Here is an 18,741-nt window from a genome sequence, read left to right as displayed (position 1 = left end):
AAGAATTATGTGACAAAGCTGAAATTTGAGATAATAAAAATTTCTTACCTTTATTTATTTATTTATTTATTTATTTAGTTTCTGGGGTTTTCTCAGGTGTCAGTGCAGACTATGCTCTCTTGGTGCACACTTGACTTTTTGAAACACAGATGTACTGAACCCTGTCCTCTGCATCTTCCTATCAGTCACAGGCAGAGACTGAAGCATATTCTAAAGTCACAGTCACAAATAAGTGAGAAATAAGGAGGACAGAGGCTGTTTCAGTTAAATCATTCAGTTGGTCTCTGAGGAACTGCTGGTGTCTAATTCTTACTCATGGAGCCGTGTTGGTAGAGGTGCACCTGTGCTGTAAGTACACCTTTACTGGGGGGAAAGGCATCTAGTATAGTAGTCTACTTTGATCTGGTGAAAAGAAGTAGCTGTACTCAGAACCACAGTTTTAGCAGTGTTTCTACCTTTATATTGCTGGACTGTTTCTTCCCTCTGTACTAGGCAGAGTCGATTTGATGTGCAGAAATGGTCTGACAGTTGATGTTCTGTCACGGTAATAAATTTGCTGTGGTTGACCTGATGTCAGAAGTAAACAAGAATGAAGCTGAGTTTAAGTAAAACTTGTTTCATGTATTGCTTCCTCAAAAAGGGGCAAGAGAGTTTAAAAGTATGGGGCTTCTGTTGCCATAGGTTTTTCTCTTTTTCACCTTGGTTAGATTTATGTCTGAAGCCATTTTCTCTAATCAGTTTTTTGTGTTTCAGTTGGGTTATCTCTGCTCTGCTGTGCTTGCCATTGTGATGGGGGCACCAGAAGGTTGGTGTCTTGGCTGTGGGTTTCCATGTTCTTCCTCACAGCTCCAGCTGTCTGAAACCCACCTGCTGTGCTGGGAAAAAGTGCTGGAAACTCTTCAGGAAAATACATAGCCATTGGATGTCCTGCCTAGAGCAAATGTGCAAAGAGTCAAATTTGGCACTTGGTCAGTTCACCAGTGGAACAGGCTTGATTATAACTGTCTTTGCTGTTTGTTGGTGATGGACAACAAGGCAAAAAGACTGGAGGGATATATGACTATGGGAAAAGCCCCTGAGAAAATGCTGTCAGTCTGCAAGGGGTGTCCATTTGTTCTTAGAAGTCTACACACAGTATCTTGCAATGTTTTTATGCTTGAATGTGCATCTGAGGGTACAGTTGTGTGATCATCTGCATGACTTTTCTTTTTTCCTTTCTCACAGTGCATGCCAATTAAAGGCCTTGGATTTGTGCTTGGAGCCTACAAATGTATTTGCAAGGCTGGATTCTATCATCCCAACATCTTCTCAGTGAACAGCTTTCAGAGTAAGTGCCTTTGCTTGAGTTAAAAAAAAAACGAAACAAAAAACAGAGCTAGCATTAATAATGCAGGGCTCCTTTTAATCCTTGTCTGGGTTATACAGTAATATCCCAATGGTTTGCAACTCTCAGATTATATAATCACTTGAAGAGTTCTAGCCCTTTGGTTTGTCATTCAGGATACTCTTGAGGATCCTGTAAAACATACCCACTTGAAGAATATTTGATTTGTAAATAAATTTAAAAACATGAAAAGAAGTCTTGCTAAGGGGAAATAGAGAATTTTTGTCATCTGTGCTCAAGCACAAGTATTCTGGAAATTAATCTACTCATTTTGTCTTTGGCCAGAGGAAATGAGAATGCCCTAGCCTCTGGCTGTCTGTGGCCTTTAATTGTTTTCATTTTAGTTCATTTGCAAAGGAGAATTCAAAGGAGCATCCAAACTCTAATTATGTGTTGATGAGGTAGTGGAGGTGGTTCAGGCCTGGGAGTCTGTTTGGCTGTCTGACATGGATGACGTGCAGCCTACATGTCTTCAGTACTGTATGGTACTTAAACTGAGTTGTGCACAGTAGGGGCAACAGAACTTGGTTGATATCAGCAGGGAAAATAGATACACTGCATGTCCAAAGTTGATGTCTGTTGCTTTTATCATATGACCAAATCTCTGCACAGATTCTGTGCTAAAATTGTTGTAGTTCTACTAGTAGAACTCATGCTGCAGGGACAAGTGCAAAGCTGCTGCTTGACAGTGTAACAGGGCAACCTTCTCTGCCTCCTGCTTTCAGGTGAATGCCATCCCCACCTTCTTCGCATCAGTTTTTAGCCAGAGGTTCATCTCATCAGCTCTCTGCTGTGAGAGTGGTTTGTATGAGATGCCCAGGGAATGGCAATGAGTAACTCTCACCAAGCTTGATCCAGGACTGTGTGTATTATCTCCTGCCTTGTGTGAAAATAGCTGTTCCTGTTCCACTATAGAAATACATTCAGTGCTATTCAACAGTTAACATGCACATCTAAATATCTGTGAGAGATACCATGGCTTCTGTTGTATATATTTGTAGCCTAAAAAGCACAGTTTGTTCAACAGCTTACCTAGTGAGTGTTTGTTTCCCTTTCTCTTTTCATATTGTAAAGTGCTGCAGATGGCAGCCTTGTGATAGTGCTGTTTCTCTGGGCCATGTGAATCTCTTGATAGAGTAAGGACAATGTTTGGGTTCTCCTGCAGTGCAGTGAGTTCTGATGGAACTGGCATTTAACTCCTTTAGTGAGCATATTAAAAAAAATACTTCTTAGATTTTTGTCATACCGAATGCCACAGAATACACAAAAATAATGTGGCTAGAGATCATAACAGTATTGATCACCAGGGATGAGATGAATTGTATTTCATGTAAATGCTTGGTATGTATTAGTCCCCTAGGTTTCAGCTGCAGGCAGCATCAAGAGTGTGGCTCCCCTGGAGAGTAATCTGTGTTTTCATGGGAAAAGTAATACCTCAGACAAGTGAGCCATTTTCTCCATTTACTTTAGAAGGAAGAGCTTATATGCCTACTTTAGAATGTATATTTAGCTCCTAACAGAGTAAAATTTGTCTCAAGAAAGTGTTTGCTTATACTGATATTTTAGGGTATGTAATTACATAATACGGGGCCAGTTTGATTTGAGCCTTTGTTTCTGTGAGCTAATGTGAGCTTTGAACTGCTTTAATTCATCCACATGTCGTTGTGTAGATGATTTCAAAAAGGGAACAGTGCGACTGGAAATGACTGAAGTCAGGAGAAAAACCTGTGACTGAAAGGAAAGTTGACCCTGTCAAACAGCTACATTCTGTAAAAAGAAAAGAGAGGAAAAAATTGCTTGGCTGAAATGGCTGTAGAATGGTTCAAAATTATGCTGACATAGGAATTCTAGACAAGAATCCTGCAACCAGTTTTGACAGAAGCTGCCTAACCTGAAGATCTCTGTGGAGATAGGTATGAGAAATCTGATGATAAAGAAGGTGAAACTGAATACAAACGTTAATCATTTAGAAAGCATTCCTAGTAGAATAAAAAAAAGAGGCAGTAAAGATTTGCTGGTCTTGAGATATAAGAAAGAAGACAGATAGAAAAAATTGACCAGTCTTATCCTTCTCTGGATTGAAAGATTGGATTGAGTGTGTTGTGTTTTGAAATGGGAGCATTTCTCAGTGATATTGGGGTTCTGCTCCACAGCAAGATATGGTTCACTACAGTTGCATATTGTGCCTGAAGTGTCCAGCTTTTAAGAGGTGGGAAAGGTTTTGCTTTAGGTCCAGATTAATGTTTTGGTTCAAATCTGAAAGTTGTCTGTAGTTGCAGGGATGTTGAACGCTCTACACAGTTTACTGGTAGGAAGGCTTAAAAGTTTGCTTATCTTCCTGTCTGCAAACTCAGCTGTGGCCCTGAACACCAGGATGCAATGTGGCATGTACAGTGGAGGAAAGGTTCTGCAAGTGGGTTGCTTTTCTGTCTTCAAGCAGCACAGTGTTGCTGCTCCCAGGGAAGCTGCACGTGTTGTACATTCCCAGAGAGTGTGTGGGACAGGGGTTAAGGTTAGGGTTAGGGCTAGGGTTGGGGTTCAGGTTCGGGTTAGGGAATTTAGGCTGTTCATTTACTGAATAAGAAGCCAGGTAGGAGGGCATTTCCTTTCCAACTCTGCATTCATTCTTCAGATCTGGCAGTGCCAAAAATATGTAAAGCCTTTCTATTTTTTCTGCATGGGTTAATGAGAACCCTGGGTACCAGTGGGGCACAAAGTTATTTCCAAATTTCCAGGGTCACTTTTGAGTTTGGAAATTGATTTTAGAAAAAAATTTACTTTATACGGGCAGGTTACATTAACCTGTAAGTACTTGGGTACATGATTATGCACTTTCTCCTAACAGTTCATTTTTAGGTGTCACTGTCAGTATAGGTAGAACAGACTAATTATGATTACTACATTTTAACATTTCTGGAACACCCTTCTCCAAATCAGTTCTGTTCCCTGCCTCATGGGCTAATCAGATTTGCATTGGAAAATCCTTAGCAGAACAGCGGTGCTTTGTTCAACCTAGAAGTTGATTCTTTAGCAGTGCATCATCCAGATATTGTAGAAATTCTGCTTAGCTCTTGTTCAGATGTGGAACCTGCCCAGTGCAAAAATGTACTTGCCCTAGAGCTGACTCTTTTGTCTGAATATGGAACTTTGCTGTCTCTAACCCTGCTATGATCACGTAAAAAATTCCAAGAGGGGTTTCCAGTTCAGCAGGAATTGCCATTTTTTACACCTGCCCTTTGGCGTTGTTTCTTCAACAGAACTCACACGTGCAGATCTTTGCACATGCACAGGTTGTCACTGATTTCAGTGATGCCTTTCTGGGGTGATGGTTATGACCAGGGTTTGGTGCTAGCAGGTCCAGTTATCACACGGAGTTACTGCAGCATCGCTGATGTGGCTGGAGTTTTCCTCATTTACTCTATTACAGAACAGGAGCAGAATCAGTCGTTTGTTCTGCTCAGTGCTCAGCATGCTCTGTGCTCTCTGTGTTCATCCAGTTCTGACTGGAGTGTGGGATGTTTTGGTTTGGGACAGAAGCAATCCCTGCCCTGGCTCTCAGCAGTCTGTGGTGCCATTCTTAGTTTGCAGAAAGAGCTCAGCTGGCAATGTCACAGCTGCTGAGGCATCCCTTGTGTGGCAAAGTGTCCTTAGGAGAACCAAAGCTGATGAAGAGTTACCCTCAGGAGACCATTTCAAAAACAGATGGGCCAATCCAACAGAAAAATAAGCTGCAATAGAAGAGGGAAGAACTAGGAGAAAAATACGGTAGAGTGGTTCTAGCTGAAGCCTTTAAGCTTTCTGTTTTATTATACTTCATATTAGTTTGTGTCCCTATTCCTACTTTTCACCAATTCTTTGTTCTTTTCTCCTTTGTTTTTATCCTTTTAATTTTTGTTACTACTTCTTTTTCTTTCTGTTCTTTTTTTCTTTAGAATGGTACTTTTTTACAGGTTCCTAATCCTCAGTTTTAACTCCTGCAGCACATGTTACTTCCATCTCATTCACAGCCATGCTAAAACATCTGCAGCCTTACACAGAGCAGAATTAATTTCTTGTCCATCTACCTTATAAGTGTCTAGAATCTTCTGAAGAGGAAAAACTGATTTTCTTGACTGGTGGAGACATGTAATCCAAAGAACTGCTGAGACAGGAGAAGGCACAATGAAATCCTGGGAGTACTGTGAGAGGCAGTGTTTGGCCTGGACTGTCTGTGGTTTGAATTGATGTTCCATTGACTTAGGTGAATGGACAGGACCAGACACAAAGGGCAGAAATGTTCAGCTGTGCAGTGGGCAGCAGTGCCCTGAGCCATAGGCAGAACAAGGGTGTGAGTGGACAAAAAAGCTCCCAGTCAGTGGTAAATACAATGAATCGTTCTTTCCCAAGAGCTTCTTTTAGAGGGTCTGAAAAATGTTATTTCTTTTTGTCAAGGAGGAAAAAAACAATATGGGGATTGTTAATAGTTCCTTATTGCATTGTGGAAAACCTGAGATAGATGAAATTTTTTCTAATCTTTCTTGTATTAGTTACAAAACAAAGAATTTTTTCCAAGTCAAAAATTATTCACAGAAAAATCATGTGTACCTGGAATTGCAGACAGTGAAGATTTGTACTGACAATCTTTTTTTTGTGTACAACAGACAACAAGAAGGGTTTGCTGTTGCATTATGGAGTCATATCCATGGGATATTTACTGTAACATGCAACTGTTTATTGACTGTTACCCCTGTAGTATATGATAAGCATACACATGAAGAAACTTTCATGCATGACTCAGATAAGAATATCCTTGATTAAATGGATCATAATGTATTTGCAGTGACTTTCTAGGTTGAACATTTCAGAAATAAAGTAAGTGTATCAAGTTCAGGGCCACGGAAAATTGTCAAGACATAATCATATATTATTTGTGGCAACTAGTGTCATAACCATGGGTTTTTACAGTACAAATAATTTATTTAGTTGACACAATAAAAGTATATTAATAAAAGGCTCACGTCGCTCAGAAGTGAGATTTTAAGGAGATTAAATAATCTTTTTGGAGATGGACTGACTGAAGGGCAACTCTTAACATGAACAATAAAGGAACAGGTGTGTGGTGTTGAATGAGTGCAAATTTTGAGGAAACCAAGTGGAAAACTTGGGCAGAAGGTGATGTACTCTTGATTTGAATATGGAGATGGGAGGTGGGAGACAGTGACTTCTGTCTCTGACAGAATACAGTGTGGGTCCAGTGCTCCAGCTGTAATTAAAACAAGGATCTAATGTTAGATTTGGAGAAGGTGATTTCTGGTGAAGCTCTTGGAATGATAATGATGGACTGTGGTCCATGTGTGTTTGTTCTGAAGAGGAGTTCCAGTCCTAGGATATTTTGAAGATTAGTGTTCCTAAGAGGTTCTTCACCTTTTTGGTATACCCAAACATCATTATTTTCCAGCATTTCCATTCCCGCCTCCCACTGTCTGGATCAAAAAGGCACAAGATCTCTTCTTACTGTGTGCTTGTATCTGACAAAACCTGATTATCTGCATGAGTCAGCACTACTCTGCTGTATTCGGGTTTCCAACATATTTGTTTACAATAAAGTTCCAAAGAGAAATTCACAGTCTTCATGAGAAATACCCTCCTGGTCCCTTCCCACTATGGGATGTAGAAGCAAAGCACCGTACACTGAGGATGAGGAGCACAGGGCTGCTGGAATGGCATGCCAGATAAAGAGGCCTGGGTATAAGGCCTCTCTATCCCTTTCCCAGGCATTGCTTGTACATGGATTTGAGCAGGCAATCAGTAATTGCCCCTGTAGATAACCTTCTATTTCAAATGTTTCAAGCCAGAAGTCTGAGGACAGTTCCATAAGCCCATATGCATGTGCAACATTGGTAGAATAAGCTGTCTCTTGAATTAAGACTAAACAATGGATGATTTAATATTTTCAGTGACAGGAGAGTTTTGATCAAAGGAATTGGAGTGATTCTCTAGTCTTGTGAAAAGAGGAGTTATCACACATTTTAGCACACCATTGATTTGGCTTCAGCCACATTCTCTTATTTCTGCGAGCTCCTAAGGCTGGCTTGCTTATTGTAAACATTTTCGATACATTCCTTTTTCTATCTTATTTAATAATATTATTTCTTTGCTCCCTCTCACCTCTGTACTCCATTAATGGCCTATAGAGTCAGAAGCCTTACAGGGGTTTACAGGTTCATGGATCAGAAAAAGCAGAAATCCTTCTATGTTTGTTGTTGATGTGTTCATTTTGATGGACAAGCTGTCAGCTCAACAGTCACTGACTTTCATAGAGAAAATACTAACTTGTCAGTAGGTTTTCCAGATTTTCTAGGGTTCTTGTGTGAACAGTGGAAGATTGTACTTAGAGCAAGTGCCCTGATTTTGCTTTGGGGGCAGAGTAGTGCAATCGTGCCAACAGCATGCTGAATAAATGTTAATTAAGCAGGGTTTTGTCTAATTTGAAGTCTATTAATTCATTAGATAGCATATTTATGAAATTGAGGAACAATTTGAAATAGGATCGGATCTTGTACTATGAACATTACATAGTTACTGGATCTGCTCTTCATGTGTCTATGTGAAATCCCTTCCTTATTCTCAAGTCTTTCATATACCTTCTTTTCCCCATTCAGAATTCTTCTTCATAGAATTTCCCATGCAGATTTAGCTCACTTTAAATATAACAGGGGAAGTATTTGATGTGTAACAAGCTCACTTCCCTCATATGTCTAAACTGGTCTGCATTTTCTGGATGTTAGAAAGGAGGATGAAGTGAGAAAAGCAGCATTGGCCAGGCTATTTTGTTACCTAATGAGAGAGGGCAACTGGGAGAGAAAGGGAGCCCAGCAGAGGAGAGATTTGCTTCTGTCTGGGTCAACTCCCCAGCCTGTACACTAAAGGTGTCTCCTCTTGCTCTTCTGATACTTTCAGGAAAGGATTCAGAAAATCGCTTTTCAGTTGGTGAGTTGTCAGAGGAAGTCTACACCTGCCTGCCCTGCAGAGAGGGATGTTCTTACTGCACAGATGATACTCCCTGCTATGCACAGGAGGACAAGTATTTACGGCTGGCCATCATCTCGTTCCAAACGCTCTGCATGCTGCTGGACTTCATCAGCATGCTGGTAGTCTACCATTTCCGCAAGGCAAAGGTAAACTGATGTGTTTTACTTTGGTATTCCACACTGTGTGGTACAGACTCATTTATCCTGGGTGTGTAACTTCTCAGATGGAGAGTCAGTGTCTTAGGTAAGGAGCTCAACTCAAGGGAAGTATGGGATTTCCAAACAGGGATGTTTTCCTAAATTGTTTATGTAGTTTTGTGAAAAAAAGTTGAGCACTTTGTGTCTTCCAGTGAAATATGCTTACATTTATAGATATTCAGCAAAAATCAAGGAAATCTGAGGTTCACAGCAATTGAGGAAAATCAGGCCAATTATGCATGTATCTAGGGGAACATGAGTTTTTTAGAATCTTGGGATCATGAAAGTCTCTGTTTTACCACTACTTGGAATGATGTTTGTTTTCAATATATTTGAAAGACTAACTGGAAAATACTTCCAAATAATTCAAGTTCCTAGGGAGTTTAAACTTGATTATATGGATAAAGATTATTAGTTTTTTTACTTAAGCATGGGTATATTCAAAGGTGTCTGTAAATTTCTATGCAGCATTTATGTACAAACCTAATGAACTTTCTGCTTTTACCTCACTAAAAATCTTGAAACATGTAACATCTCTTGTAATCTCACTGTTGCCTCAGTAAATGCAGAATATTCTCTAAAACTTCAAATTCACTAAGAAGAAATGAACTGAAGCTGGCGTGCATTCACTGCCTGCATTTGGGAGGCGTAGGTGTGCGCACAGGATGCCACATTGTTGACATTAATAGCCTCATCCACTTTCCATAACCAGATAAGCACTTCCATTTTGGTTTTTGGAACACTTGATCCCACAGTCTTCCTAATCCTGCAGTGTCTGTATTATAAATGCGTGGCTCATTTTGAAAGACTTTAATATCCTGACAGGAAATCATGGAACGAGTAATAACATTCTTTTCTTTTTCTCTTATGTTTCTGAAAGAGTCTTTGTATTTTATCATATTCCATAAAATCATTCAAATTACAGACTTAATTGTATTTATAAAGTTTTTGATTATGAAGTTTGTTGTAGTCATCTCTTTAGTTGCTTAACATTAACTTAGCAGAACTTTGTTCTGATTTTGTGAGGGTTTAGCCTGGTATTGGTACTCCCTTAGTGTCTCAGACAGCAGAATGAAAGAAGCATTTCTTGTCAATGAAAACTTTTATTTCTAGACCAAAAAGAGATTTTCAGCTATTTCAAGTTTGGCTTGATTTCCCCACACATACACACACACATTGAAATACTGCTTTATAAGAAATTTGTGTTTTCTCACAAATACCTTGAGATCAGACATGAATAAAATTGCATACGGTCCTGCACTTGTACACTTACTTATGCTCTGATACACGTATCTGCTAACATTAAAGGAAAGATGGATCTTTATTAAACATACTAGAGAAATCGTGTGTTTCACAAAACCTGCTAATAACAAAAGGTATATTTTTCCTTTTGTGATGATTAGTCAGTTTTCCAAAGTAGTCTGAGTAAAGAACCTGATGGGATCTGAATCTTCTCATACTGGAGCAACACTAAGGGGTCATATACACATCTTTTCTTGTTTATGAAGAGCTTTTCAGTTGTTAAGAAAAGGTTTGACCTTACTTTTTTTTCCTAGATTGCCTCTTACCATTAGAAATCATAACATCTGAATGAGCAAAACGAGTCATAAAGCATTCTTTTTTTCCAGAAAGAAAGGTGATGTAATTCATTCAGCTGGCCAGAGATGGATTTAGTTACAATTTTGCTACTGTAGCAGAGACTTGACTTTTTTCTAAGTGTGTATCTCACAAGAAGGGAATGAAATATGAGACAAAAGAAGTAGTGTGGTGATTAACCAACCCTTCCATTATGATTGATGTTTTCAAGGAATAGAAACTGATAAATAGGTTTTGCATTATTTTTCATGTCATTCAGCTGAGTTTTTCTTTGATGCTACTTTAATGTTCTTTATCTTGTTGGTAGAGCATGATTTCCAAAAGAAAAAGATCTTGTGTGTTTACCATGAAATAAGAAGCTATTTGGAGGACAAACATACTGAGAACAATTAGTATTTGCATAAGAAAACTGCTGGTGACATTGGGAAATGACAAAAGTTTGGAGTGAAGGAAGAAAACTAGTAGCTGAATATGTTCTCTCTGCCAAGGGGGGGCAAGTCATGAAAATGAAAGAACACATATTGAAATATGATCAAAATATCTGCCTTTTTGAGATTTTCCAACTGTTAGCAAAGCAAACCACAATTAGGTTAGTATACGTGTCTGTGATTAAAATTACTGTGTTAAACTGCTCATTTCCATTGTGCTGTGTGGGTGTCTGAAAAGAGCATTTTTTTGGATTCTCTCCCATATATAGCACTACAATATTCAAGTAGTTAAAAAATTTAGTTTTCAATACAACATTTTAACAGAAAGAACTTTTTATTGCTAACATGTTAAGAAACAGACTTCAAAGTATTTAAAAGAGCAAAAGAAGGGGGTTCAGCATAAAATTGTTAAATTAAGGCCCTGCGACTGAAAGCAATGAAGAGTAGACATGTGGCATTTTGGTACAGTTGTTGATCAGTAAAATCAGAAGGCAAATGAGATCAGGTTACCCCTTTAGTAAAAGTGACTGCAAAAGGCTTCTTGTCTTTTCCTGCTTGTACTTCGTGGAGGCTCCTGGTAATTACTAACTTCAAAAGGATGAAGTCCTGAAGGTCTGCCAACAGAAAGCACCTTGGAAGGAAACACCCCAGGTACCTTGAACTTGATATTGTGAGCATAATAATTCAGAAAAAGAATTATAAATGTCCGTAGGAATCCTTTAGATCATGATGGAAGTGGCAGTCCTTGTCTCAAAAAAATCAACATATGAGTAATAGCAGATGCAGATCATAAATATTTTGGAGAAGTGAAGAAATATCTCAGCTGTTCAGTTCATGGAGGTTGCATGTTTTATGACCAAGCAGTGCTTACAACAGAAAGTTGCCATCAGCTGTGTTTCATCAACAGTGTGGAATGTATGCTACACCCAAGGCAGTTACTGAAAGATGAGCTGTTGGTAAAAGATGAGCTGCTCCACTGCCAAAGAGCGTGGTGATGAGAACAGAAATGGTTTGAACAATTACTGTCAAAGTGTTATTGACAAAATGTGATGTTACAACTTTCATTTTGATGTGATCTTTATTACTAACCTAGACTGTAATAATAACGATGTACAGGGAAATCTGGTACATGTCACTCAAAGTGGTTCCAGGAGTGAGAGATCTTGGCAAAATGAATGGTAATAAACAGGCAAACCCCACAGCAAGCCAGATGACTGACTTCTAAAGCAAGGCTTCTCTTTAGAGGAACCATTACAAGTCTCTGAAGTTTTAAGTCTCTTCTTTTAAAACTTCTTAAAGTTCTTCTAAAGAATCCTCTTCAGATATCTGAAATAACCAGAAAACTGCTGAGCTATTGACTGCGGAATAAGCTACTGCTTTTATTACCAGCAGAAAAGGAGGAATGGAGATAGGAAAAGGTAGAAAATTTAACATCTCTGTTTATAAAGACTTCCTATAATCGTGACAAGAACTAAAGATCAGTAGGTTCAACTTATATGCTTGTAAATTCATAGAAATGGTTATAAAACATAGAACTACTGGGTCTCCACAGATAATGTGATACCCTACAAATGTATTTATAGCTCTGTGAAGGTGGATTGTGAGCATGTCGATATAAGAGTACTTTTTCCAAAGTCTGCCACCAAAAGCTCTTAAAAATTATGATCTCAAGGGGCTGGGTGAGCTGCATTACTTGCGGGTAACCAAGGGATGACAAAGGAAAAGGCAGCACAAGAAATATGGTATAAACTCATGTACAACAAAGAGATGTTGATGTGTGAATATATATATTCATCGTTCCTCTTAAGGTATCATTAGAGGATGTTCAAGGGATTTCTCAAAGGGTTAAAAAAGTGAAGCAGGTACATTACACAACTTTAGCTGCTTTGTGTTACTCATTGGCAAAAAATATCATGGATCCCAAAGCATAAAGCAATTCAAATAGGGTTTGGAAGGAATCATGGGGGGTATTTCTATATATATTTCTATATTTCTAAGGTGTTTAAACAGTGATTTTGGTGAAACAGCCACAAGACCATAATTTTAGTGTTGGAAACTTGGAGGATAGACGGGAAAGGATGACTCTCTGCTGTTCTTTAATAATGCAGCACAGTTTGTGAAGTGAGGTAGGACACTAGAGTCTGAATTTGCTCTCCTGGCAGAGAATCATTAAATTAGATTTCATGCCTCTTTTTGAAAACATTTTAGTTACTCATATAGACTTGCACATTTGATAGGTGGCAAAACAAAACTCAGCTTGTTCATCCAAAACTCAGTTGCTCCAAACTACTGATACCACTGACCAACATGACCATTGCCACCCTGTAGAGAAACTGCAAATTAGTGACTTCAAGAAGTAGTCAGAATTGGACAACAGGACCAAACGGAACAGCAGAAAGATACTGTGAGAAAGCTCAGATTAGTTCTGACAGATGCATTTGAGGCTTTGTCAAACACAGGTGAAAGTGACTCAGCAGCCCTGAGATCAGCTCAGCAGCAATGTTATTAAACTGCAAGAGTGGTAACTACAGAAAACTACAGGCAGAAAATGTGGCCCTTTGCCAAGAGAAGGGTGAACTCCAAAATGGTAGGAATAAAAAAAAATTGGAAAGCGGCACAGAAGGAGCAGCAGCAGCTAAACCACAAAAGCATTGTAGGGAAAGACAGAAAAAGTTGAAAAATGGTAACAGGTAAAGGAGATGCTACTGCTGTAATGGGAAAACACAAAGCATTTCATCAGGAGAGTAAATTAAGGTAATATGACAAACAAAGAGAAAAGAGGAAAAAATACTCACAGGTACTACAGAAGGGAAAGCAGATGTGTGGATCACTTCAAAGAAATCTTTAATCTAGACAACCCTCTTGCCAGTCAGTAAAAGCTGGAAGCCCTGAGCCTGGCATTGACACAAAGTGCAAGAGTGAAAAACTCTAGGGAGATGAAAACACATGAAATCCCATCAGCAAAGCTGACAGCACCTGACAACACCAGTTTAATGACACTGAGGGAGTTGTGTGATGAAGCCTGGGAAAAAGAGATTTTTCCTTAATAGTGGAAGCACTGGAGTTCTATTAGGCTGCTCTTAATCCTGCACCTGGGGAGATGGTGTGGCTGCGGTGTAAGAGAGGTAAAGGGACACTGGATGTAAGACAAGGAACAGTCTCAGTGCTTTTGATCGTCAAGGTCTGTGTCTTAGCAATCGTAGAGGTGTCTGCAAAGGAATAGACTCCTCTTATTTCCTTGGTTTTCAAAAAGCTTTGACAGAGCATGATAGGATCCTACAGAACAACTTTCAGCCCTAACAAGTCAGATCTTCATGGCTGTATACAGAGGCGCAAAAAATTCTCCAAATTGAACAGCTAGGGAACAAATCAGCTCAAGGCAAACACCAGCAAGCATCTTTATGTGCTGTGACGTTATCATTGATTGGGTAATGCAAACATCACTACTAAAACATGTCCAAAAAGTATGAGGCTAAGCTAATGAAAGTAACTGGTTAGACAAAGACAAAAATCATGGGTGCTAAAACAAGTATTCTCTAAAATGAGAAGCTGAACGGTGATTTTGGAAGAAAAAGCATCAATGAAATAGGAGAATTCATCTATGTGAAGAGTGTTAGATGAACCAATGGAGACCTCAGAGAGTGACCAACTGCAGTATTGATTACATGCAGTGTAAGTAAGAGTAGCAAAGAAACCAGAAAGAAACTGAACGTTTAAATAACACTAAATATAAAAACAGATTTTCTTTTATTTTTTTAATTTCGAAGTTAACATAGGGTTTCAAGGACTAAAACGCTACCAGAGCCTTAGAGAGGAAACCAGCTGCATTGTAAACCCATTCTTATAAGAGGGGACTGCAGAAGGACATTACCTGGAAAGAACCTAAAGGGCTCATCAGTTATCAGTCTGCCTTCGTAAATGAATTGGAAAGAAGGGCTGAAAATAACTGACCTTTGCATCGCAGCCTGTCAGCTCAGGCATGGACCTAGCGGGTGGGATACAACTGCTGTGAGGAATTTTAATTGCCCTTCAGAAACGTGAAACACCTTTACTGGCAAAGAGAGCAGAGAAGCTGATCTCTGCCATTGGGTGGAAGAGGCTCATTGCTACTTCAGTCATGAAAGAGAGAATCACAATCGACCTATTCAGAAGGGTCTTGTTTGCTAAGAATTCTTACTCAGATCAATGCTAAAGGCTTCAGAGTAGTTGTACTAAAGCCAGGCTACTTTACCATCATCTCTCCTTGCCATGTGTGGAGATGCCAGGTTCTGAGAATACAGGAACTGGAGGCAAGCGTGGGAGGAAACCTTTGGGGGATCTGGTCTTTCTGTCTTCTTAACCAACCTGTGGCCAGCATCTCTGGATGTAAATCCAGAATGCGAAGATAAAATTGACATCAATTAGCACACCTGGAAAAGGTTGTTTTCAGCTCTGAAAAATAGTGGAAAAAATGCTTAGAGAAGAGTCTTAAACACAGCAGCTTGAATGGTGGTGTTGTATGGCATTAAGAATGATGGACTGTGTTAGAGGCCATTGGAATAAAGGGCTTTACCCAACTTAAGACCATTTCCAATCCAAAATATTAGAAATGTGTAACTAAATGACCTTTTATTATATTGGTCCCTCCACGCTGCTCCGTCTGTGAACACTCAGGAACTGTTGGAAATACAGAAATACATGTATTTTTAATGAGAGAAGGAAAATGTATATAACAGAAGGGGGAAATACAGAGATTTCTGATATGAGAAAACAGCAAGGAATGGACATTTTTACCCTTGTGGTATTCAAGCCATGGGAAAAGTAAGGAGAAGCAGTTCCCTGAGGTAGAAAGAGGGATTTGAACCAAGGACAAAAGAACTAATGTTGCTAATAGGTAAAAACATTGTAATATTGTAGCTAGCAGCAAGGACTTACGAACTAAATGAACAATTGCAGCCCATTGTGTAAAAGGTATAAAAAGCCTGCTGAAATAATTAATAAATGTCTTTGCTTTCACCGTCATGCGAAGTCCGTGTCCCTAATCACCACAAATGGACACTGATTAAGGAAAAACTCACAGTAAAAAGGGCCACATGGCTAGTCACCAACAGAAATAAATCTTTTTACCTCTCTTGAGGGAACTGTGGCAGATAACAGCAACAGACTGTTTTTATATGGGTTTCATTCAGTTGAATATGTATTTTCAGTGTTTGGAGTTCAGCGTGGCTGGATACACTGTCCCACCACTATTCTATTTTTCCATTTAGTGTAAATATATTTAAGTGTTCTGCTAGATATGATTTCATAACTGTGAAGATAGTCCCTAAACAATGCAACTGTGAGCACTGCACAGAACTGCATGTAGATAGGATGGCAACCTGCAAATTTATGCTGTAGTTCCCATTTCTAATACTGAGAAATCAAGAATGTCTTTCTCCCTTACTGCAGTGATGATAGGATGCAGTAATTCAGAGTGAGGTAATCACAGGCTATTGATGTGTGATACATCTTTAAATATTAAAGCATTCTGGCTTTGCAAACATACCTCTTTTGCTAATGTAAATCAGCCAAGCCTTTCTGGTTTTTTACTCTACAGTGGCATCTTGATGTTCTTATGCCCAGATGCCTTTCATCTTTGGTGCACATTCTGCTTTTTTTCCCTAGACTCCCATTTCTGACATTTCAGCTGAAGTGGAAACTTGATAGAGGGAAGAGATCATGTGCAGGTGGAGCAGTTCCCTTACATGCTGTGCTGGTGGGCATACCTGACAGTTTTCTCAGCACATACACATTCTGTGTGGTGCTTCATGCACCTTTTCTTCATCATATCCTACTGTGAGAACCTAGTTTCTTGTGATTTGTAAGGAAATTTATTGTAGTCTTCAAGTGTGCAACTTTGAAGACATTGCCAATGTTGTTTTCAAAGCTGTTGTTGTTTATTGTGGAATTCTCATTTCCTTAATCCATAAAACAGAACTCATAAAATGTCCCTTTCCATTTTTCTGTGTAGTTAAGATATGCCTTTAGGGATGATGTACTTTTTAAACTATCACATAAATAATTGCAGAGTGCCTTATTGAAAAGATAAGAAGTAGAGGAGCTGTTAGCCTGTGGCTGCAGTTGAGTCTCAGGGATGATGTACTGTCTGCTGGAGTTTCTGAAGGCAGCAGGCATTGGTAGGCATGGCTGCCATTGCCCTGAGTTTGCAGGTCATTGTGATGTTCACTTCATAAGCCCAAAGCTTACAGACTTTAGAGGTATCAAGGACTTGTGAAAATACACCTGGTTCCACTACAGACACTATAGGCCTAATGATAAACTGAAATGTGAAGGAAATAAAGATCTAAATATGAAATATGTTTGTTGATTTCAGTTCAGTCTCATGAAGAAGTGCTTATGAGAAGAGCAGGGCAGTAGGAAGCACAAAAAGTCTATGTAAAGTGTTCTCTAGACAGAATCTACTCCTAATGGACAAGATAGGTCTTCAAAATAACTTCTCATCACTACCCAACAGTAGCTCAAGAATTCAAAAGCTGCAATCTTCTCTATAAATCTTTCTATTAAGCTAGTGCTTGTCTCTACAGAATTGAATTGTGCAACACCTTAGGGTGCATCTGGAAAATATTCATGATGTTTTGAGGAGTGCACTGTCTTCAAAGTGGTGTGAATCAGCAGGGAACTGTGACATGTTTGCTCCACTTTGATGTCTAAACTGATTCCTGACTTGCTTTCTTAATGTCTTGCTGTTTGAGACCTTGCAGTATATGAATCATTGTTATCTTCTACTCCACCAATACTCCAGAGAAGTCTGCAACACAGAGCCCCGAAGTTCACGTGAATGGAGGTGATAGTGCCCTTTCATTGTAGGGTGTTGGTCAAGAATATAGCGGTCACGAGAGACATAGCTGGAGTAGCCTTGAAGGCATATATATGTTTAATTGTATTGCACTTTGATTTCACTTTTAAAATAATGAAAAATAAAGGTAATTTAATCCTTGAATTCCAGTAAATATTTTCCAACAACGAGACCTATTACAGCAGAGAATAATTTTCCAAAGCTGTTTCAGAGCTACAAACTAAACTGTGCAGACTGCTAATATTTTTGGTTGTCTGTTACTCTCTTAGTCTTGCTGAGTCTTGTATTTGTAGCCTTTGTAGGGTAGCTGAGTAGACCAAACAGTCTGTCACATGATAATAAGCTTCCCCCACTGATTCTTTGATGCAGTAACTTCAGGATAGTTGCATTTACCTGAAGTTTCATTTGGGTTTGTGAATGGACATTTACAGATTTGCTGGGAAGAGAATTCCTGTCATGTCAGCAGAATAACAGCAGCATTATTTATTTATCCTGCTATTTGTCTTGGAGTTGTATCCTGCTGTGAACCTTCCTTGTACAATCAATAGCAGTAGCAAAGTCCCTGATGGCTCTCAGGAGGTCTTGGCTCACCTCTCTTTCCAAGAGCAGACTGCTGTCTGAAGCAGGCCTTTCTTTTGTTGTAAAGGTCTAAGTGTAGGCTCAGAAGAGCTATTCCAAAAATAAGCCCAATTTGTAGTGGAGGGACTTTGAACCAGGAAAGCTTGCAGAATTTCATAGTGAGAGTCCTTCACTATATGAACTCTTTGTCTTTGGGAAAAACATTTGGCCAATAGACAGCACCAAGGTTTGGAGGCTCAGATTTGTACTTTGATGCAACTGGGATTTTCATTCTGGAGTGCCGGTGTCTGGACCCCATTTTGATGTTGAAAAAGCAGTGTAACTAGGAAGAAGCATGTACAAAGATGAGAAAGCAAGTTTTTTTAGAAGTTTCACTCCAAGAGAAGGAAGAAATAATGTAAATAATGAAACTATAAAAGAAAACAACAGAAAAAAATATATCATGAGAACTTCCAAATAGCAGAAATCTATATTGGAAACCTTACTCTAGGAAAAGCCTTACTGTTTTTACTGACTATTTTTTTTATTGTAAAACTTCTATTTGATAATAACATGCTCAGAGAAACTTTATGTGCTGTTTCTTGTGTGGGTTTTTCTTGACTGTATCATGTGGTGGAAGCTGAACACGGATCATTCAGACTAAAACATGTCTGTTCTTCATTCTTTCCTTCATTTATTTGGGCAAAAGTTGAAGGTTTATAGCAGCAGGCT

General features: G+C 39.0%; 1 protein-coding gene across 2 annotated transcripts in view; it reads left to right on the top strand.

Annotated features, from left to right (window-relative positions):
• GPR158 (G protein-coupled receptor 158) overlaps positions 1-18,741 on the top strand; it is a 179,150-nt gene that overhangs the window by 65,468 nt on the left and 94,941 nt on the right. For both annotated transcript variants that reach the window (XM_071560149.1, XM_071560146.1), the window contains exons 3-4: positions 1,225-1,327; positions 8,324-8,541. In XM_071560149.1, coding sequence (XP_071416250.1) covers positions 1,225-1,327; positions 8,324-8,541 — 321 coding nt within the window. The remainder of the gene's footprint in view (positions 1-1,224; positions 1,328-8,323; positions 8,542-18,741) is intronic.

Source organism: Pithys albifrons, chromosome 7 (genome assembly GCF_047495875.1).
Source record: "Pithys albifrons albifrons isolate INPA30051 chromosome 7, PitAlb_v1, whole genome shotgun sequence".
NCBI classification, from domain to species: domain Eukaryota; kingdom Metazoa; phylum Chordata; class Aves; order Passeriformes; family Thamnophilidae; genus Pithys; species Pithys albifrons.
The sequence above is the reverse complement of the archived record's forward strand: the minus strand, read 5'-3'. Positions and strand labels throughout refer to the sequence as shown.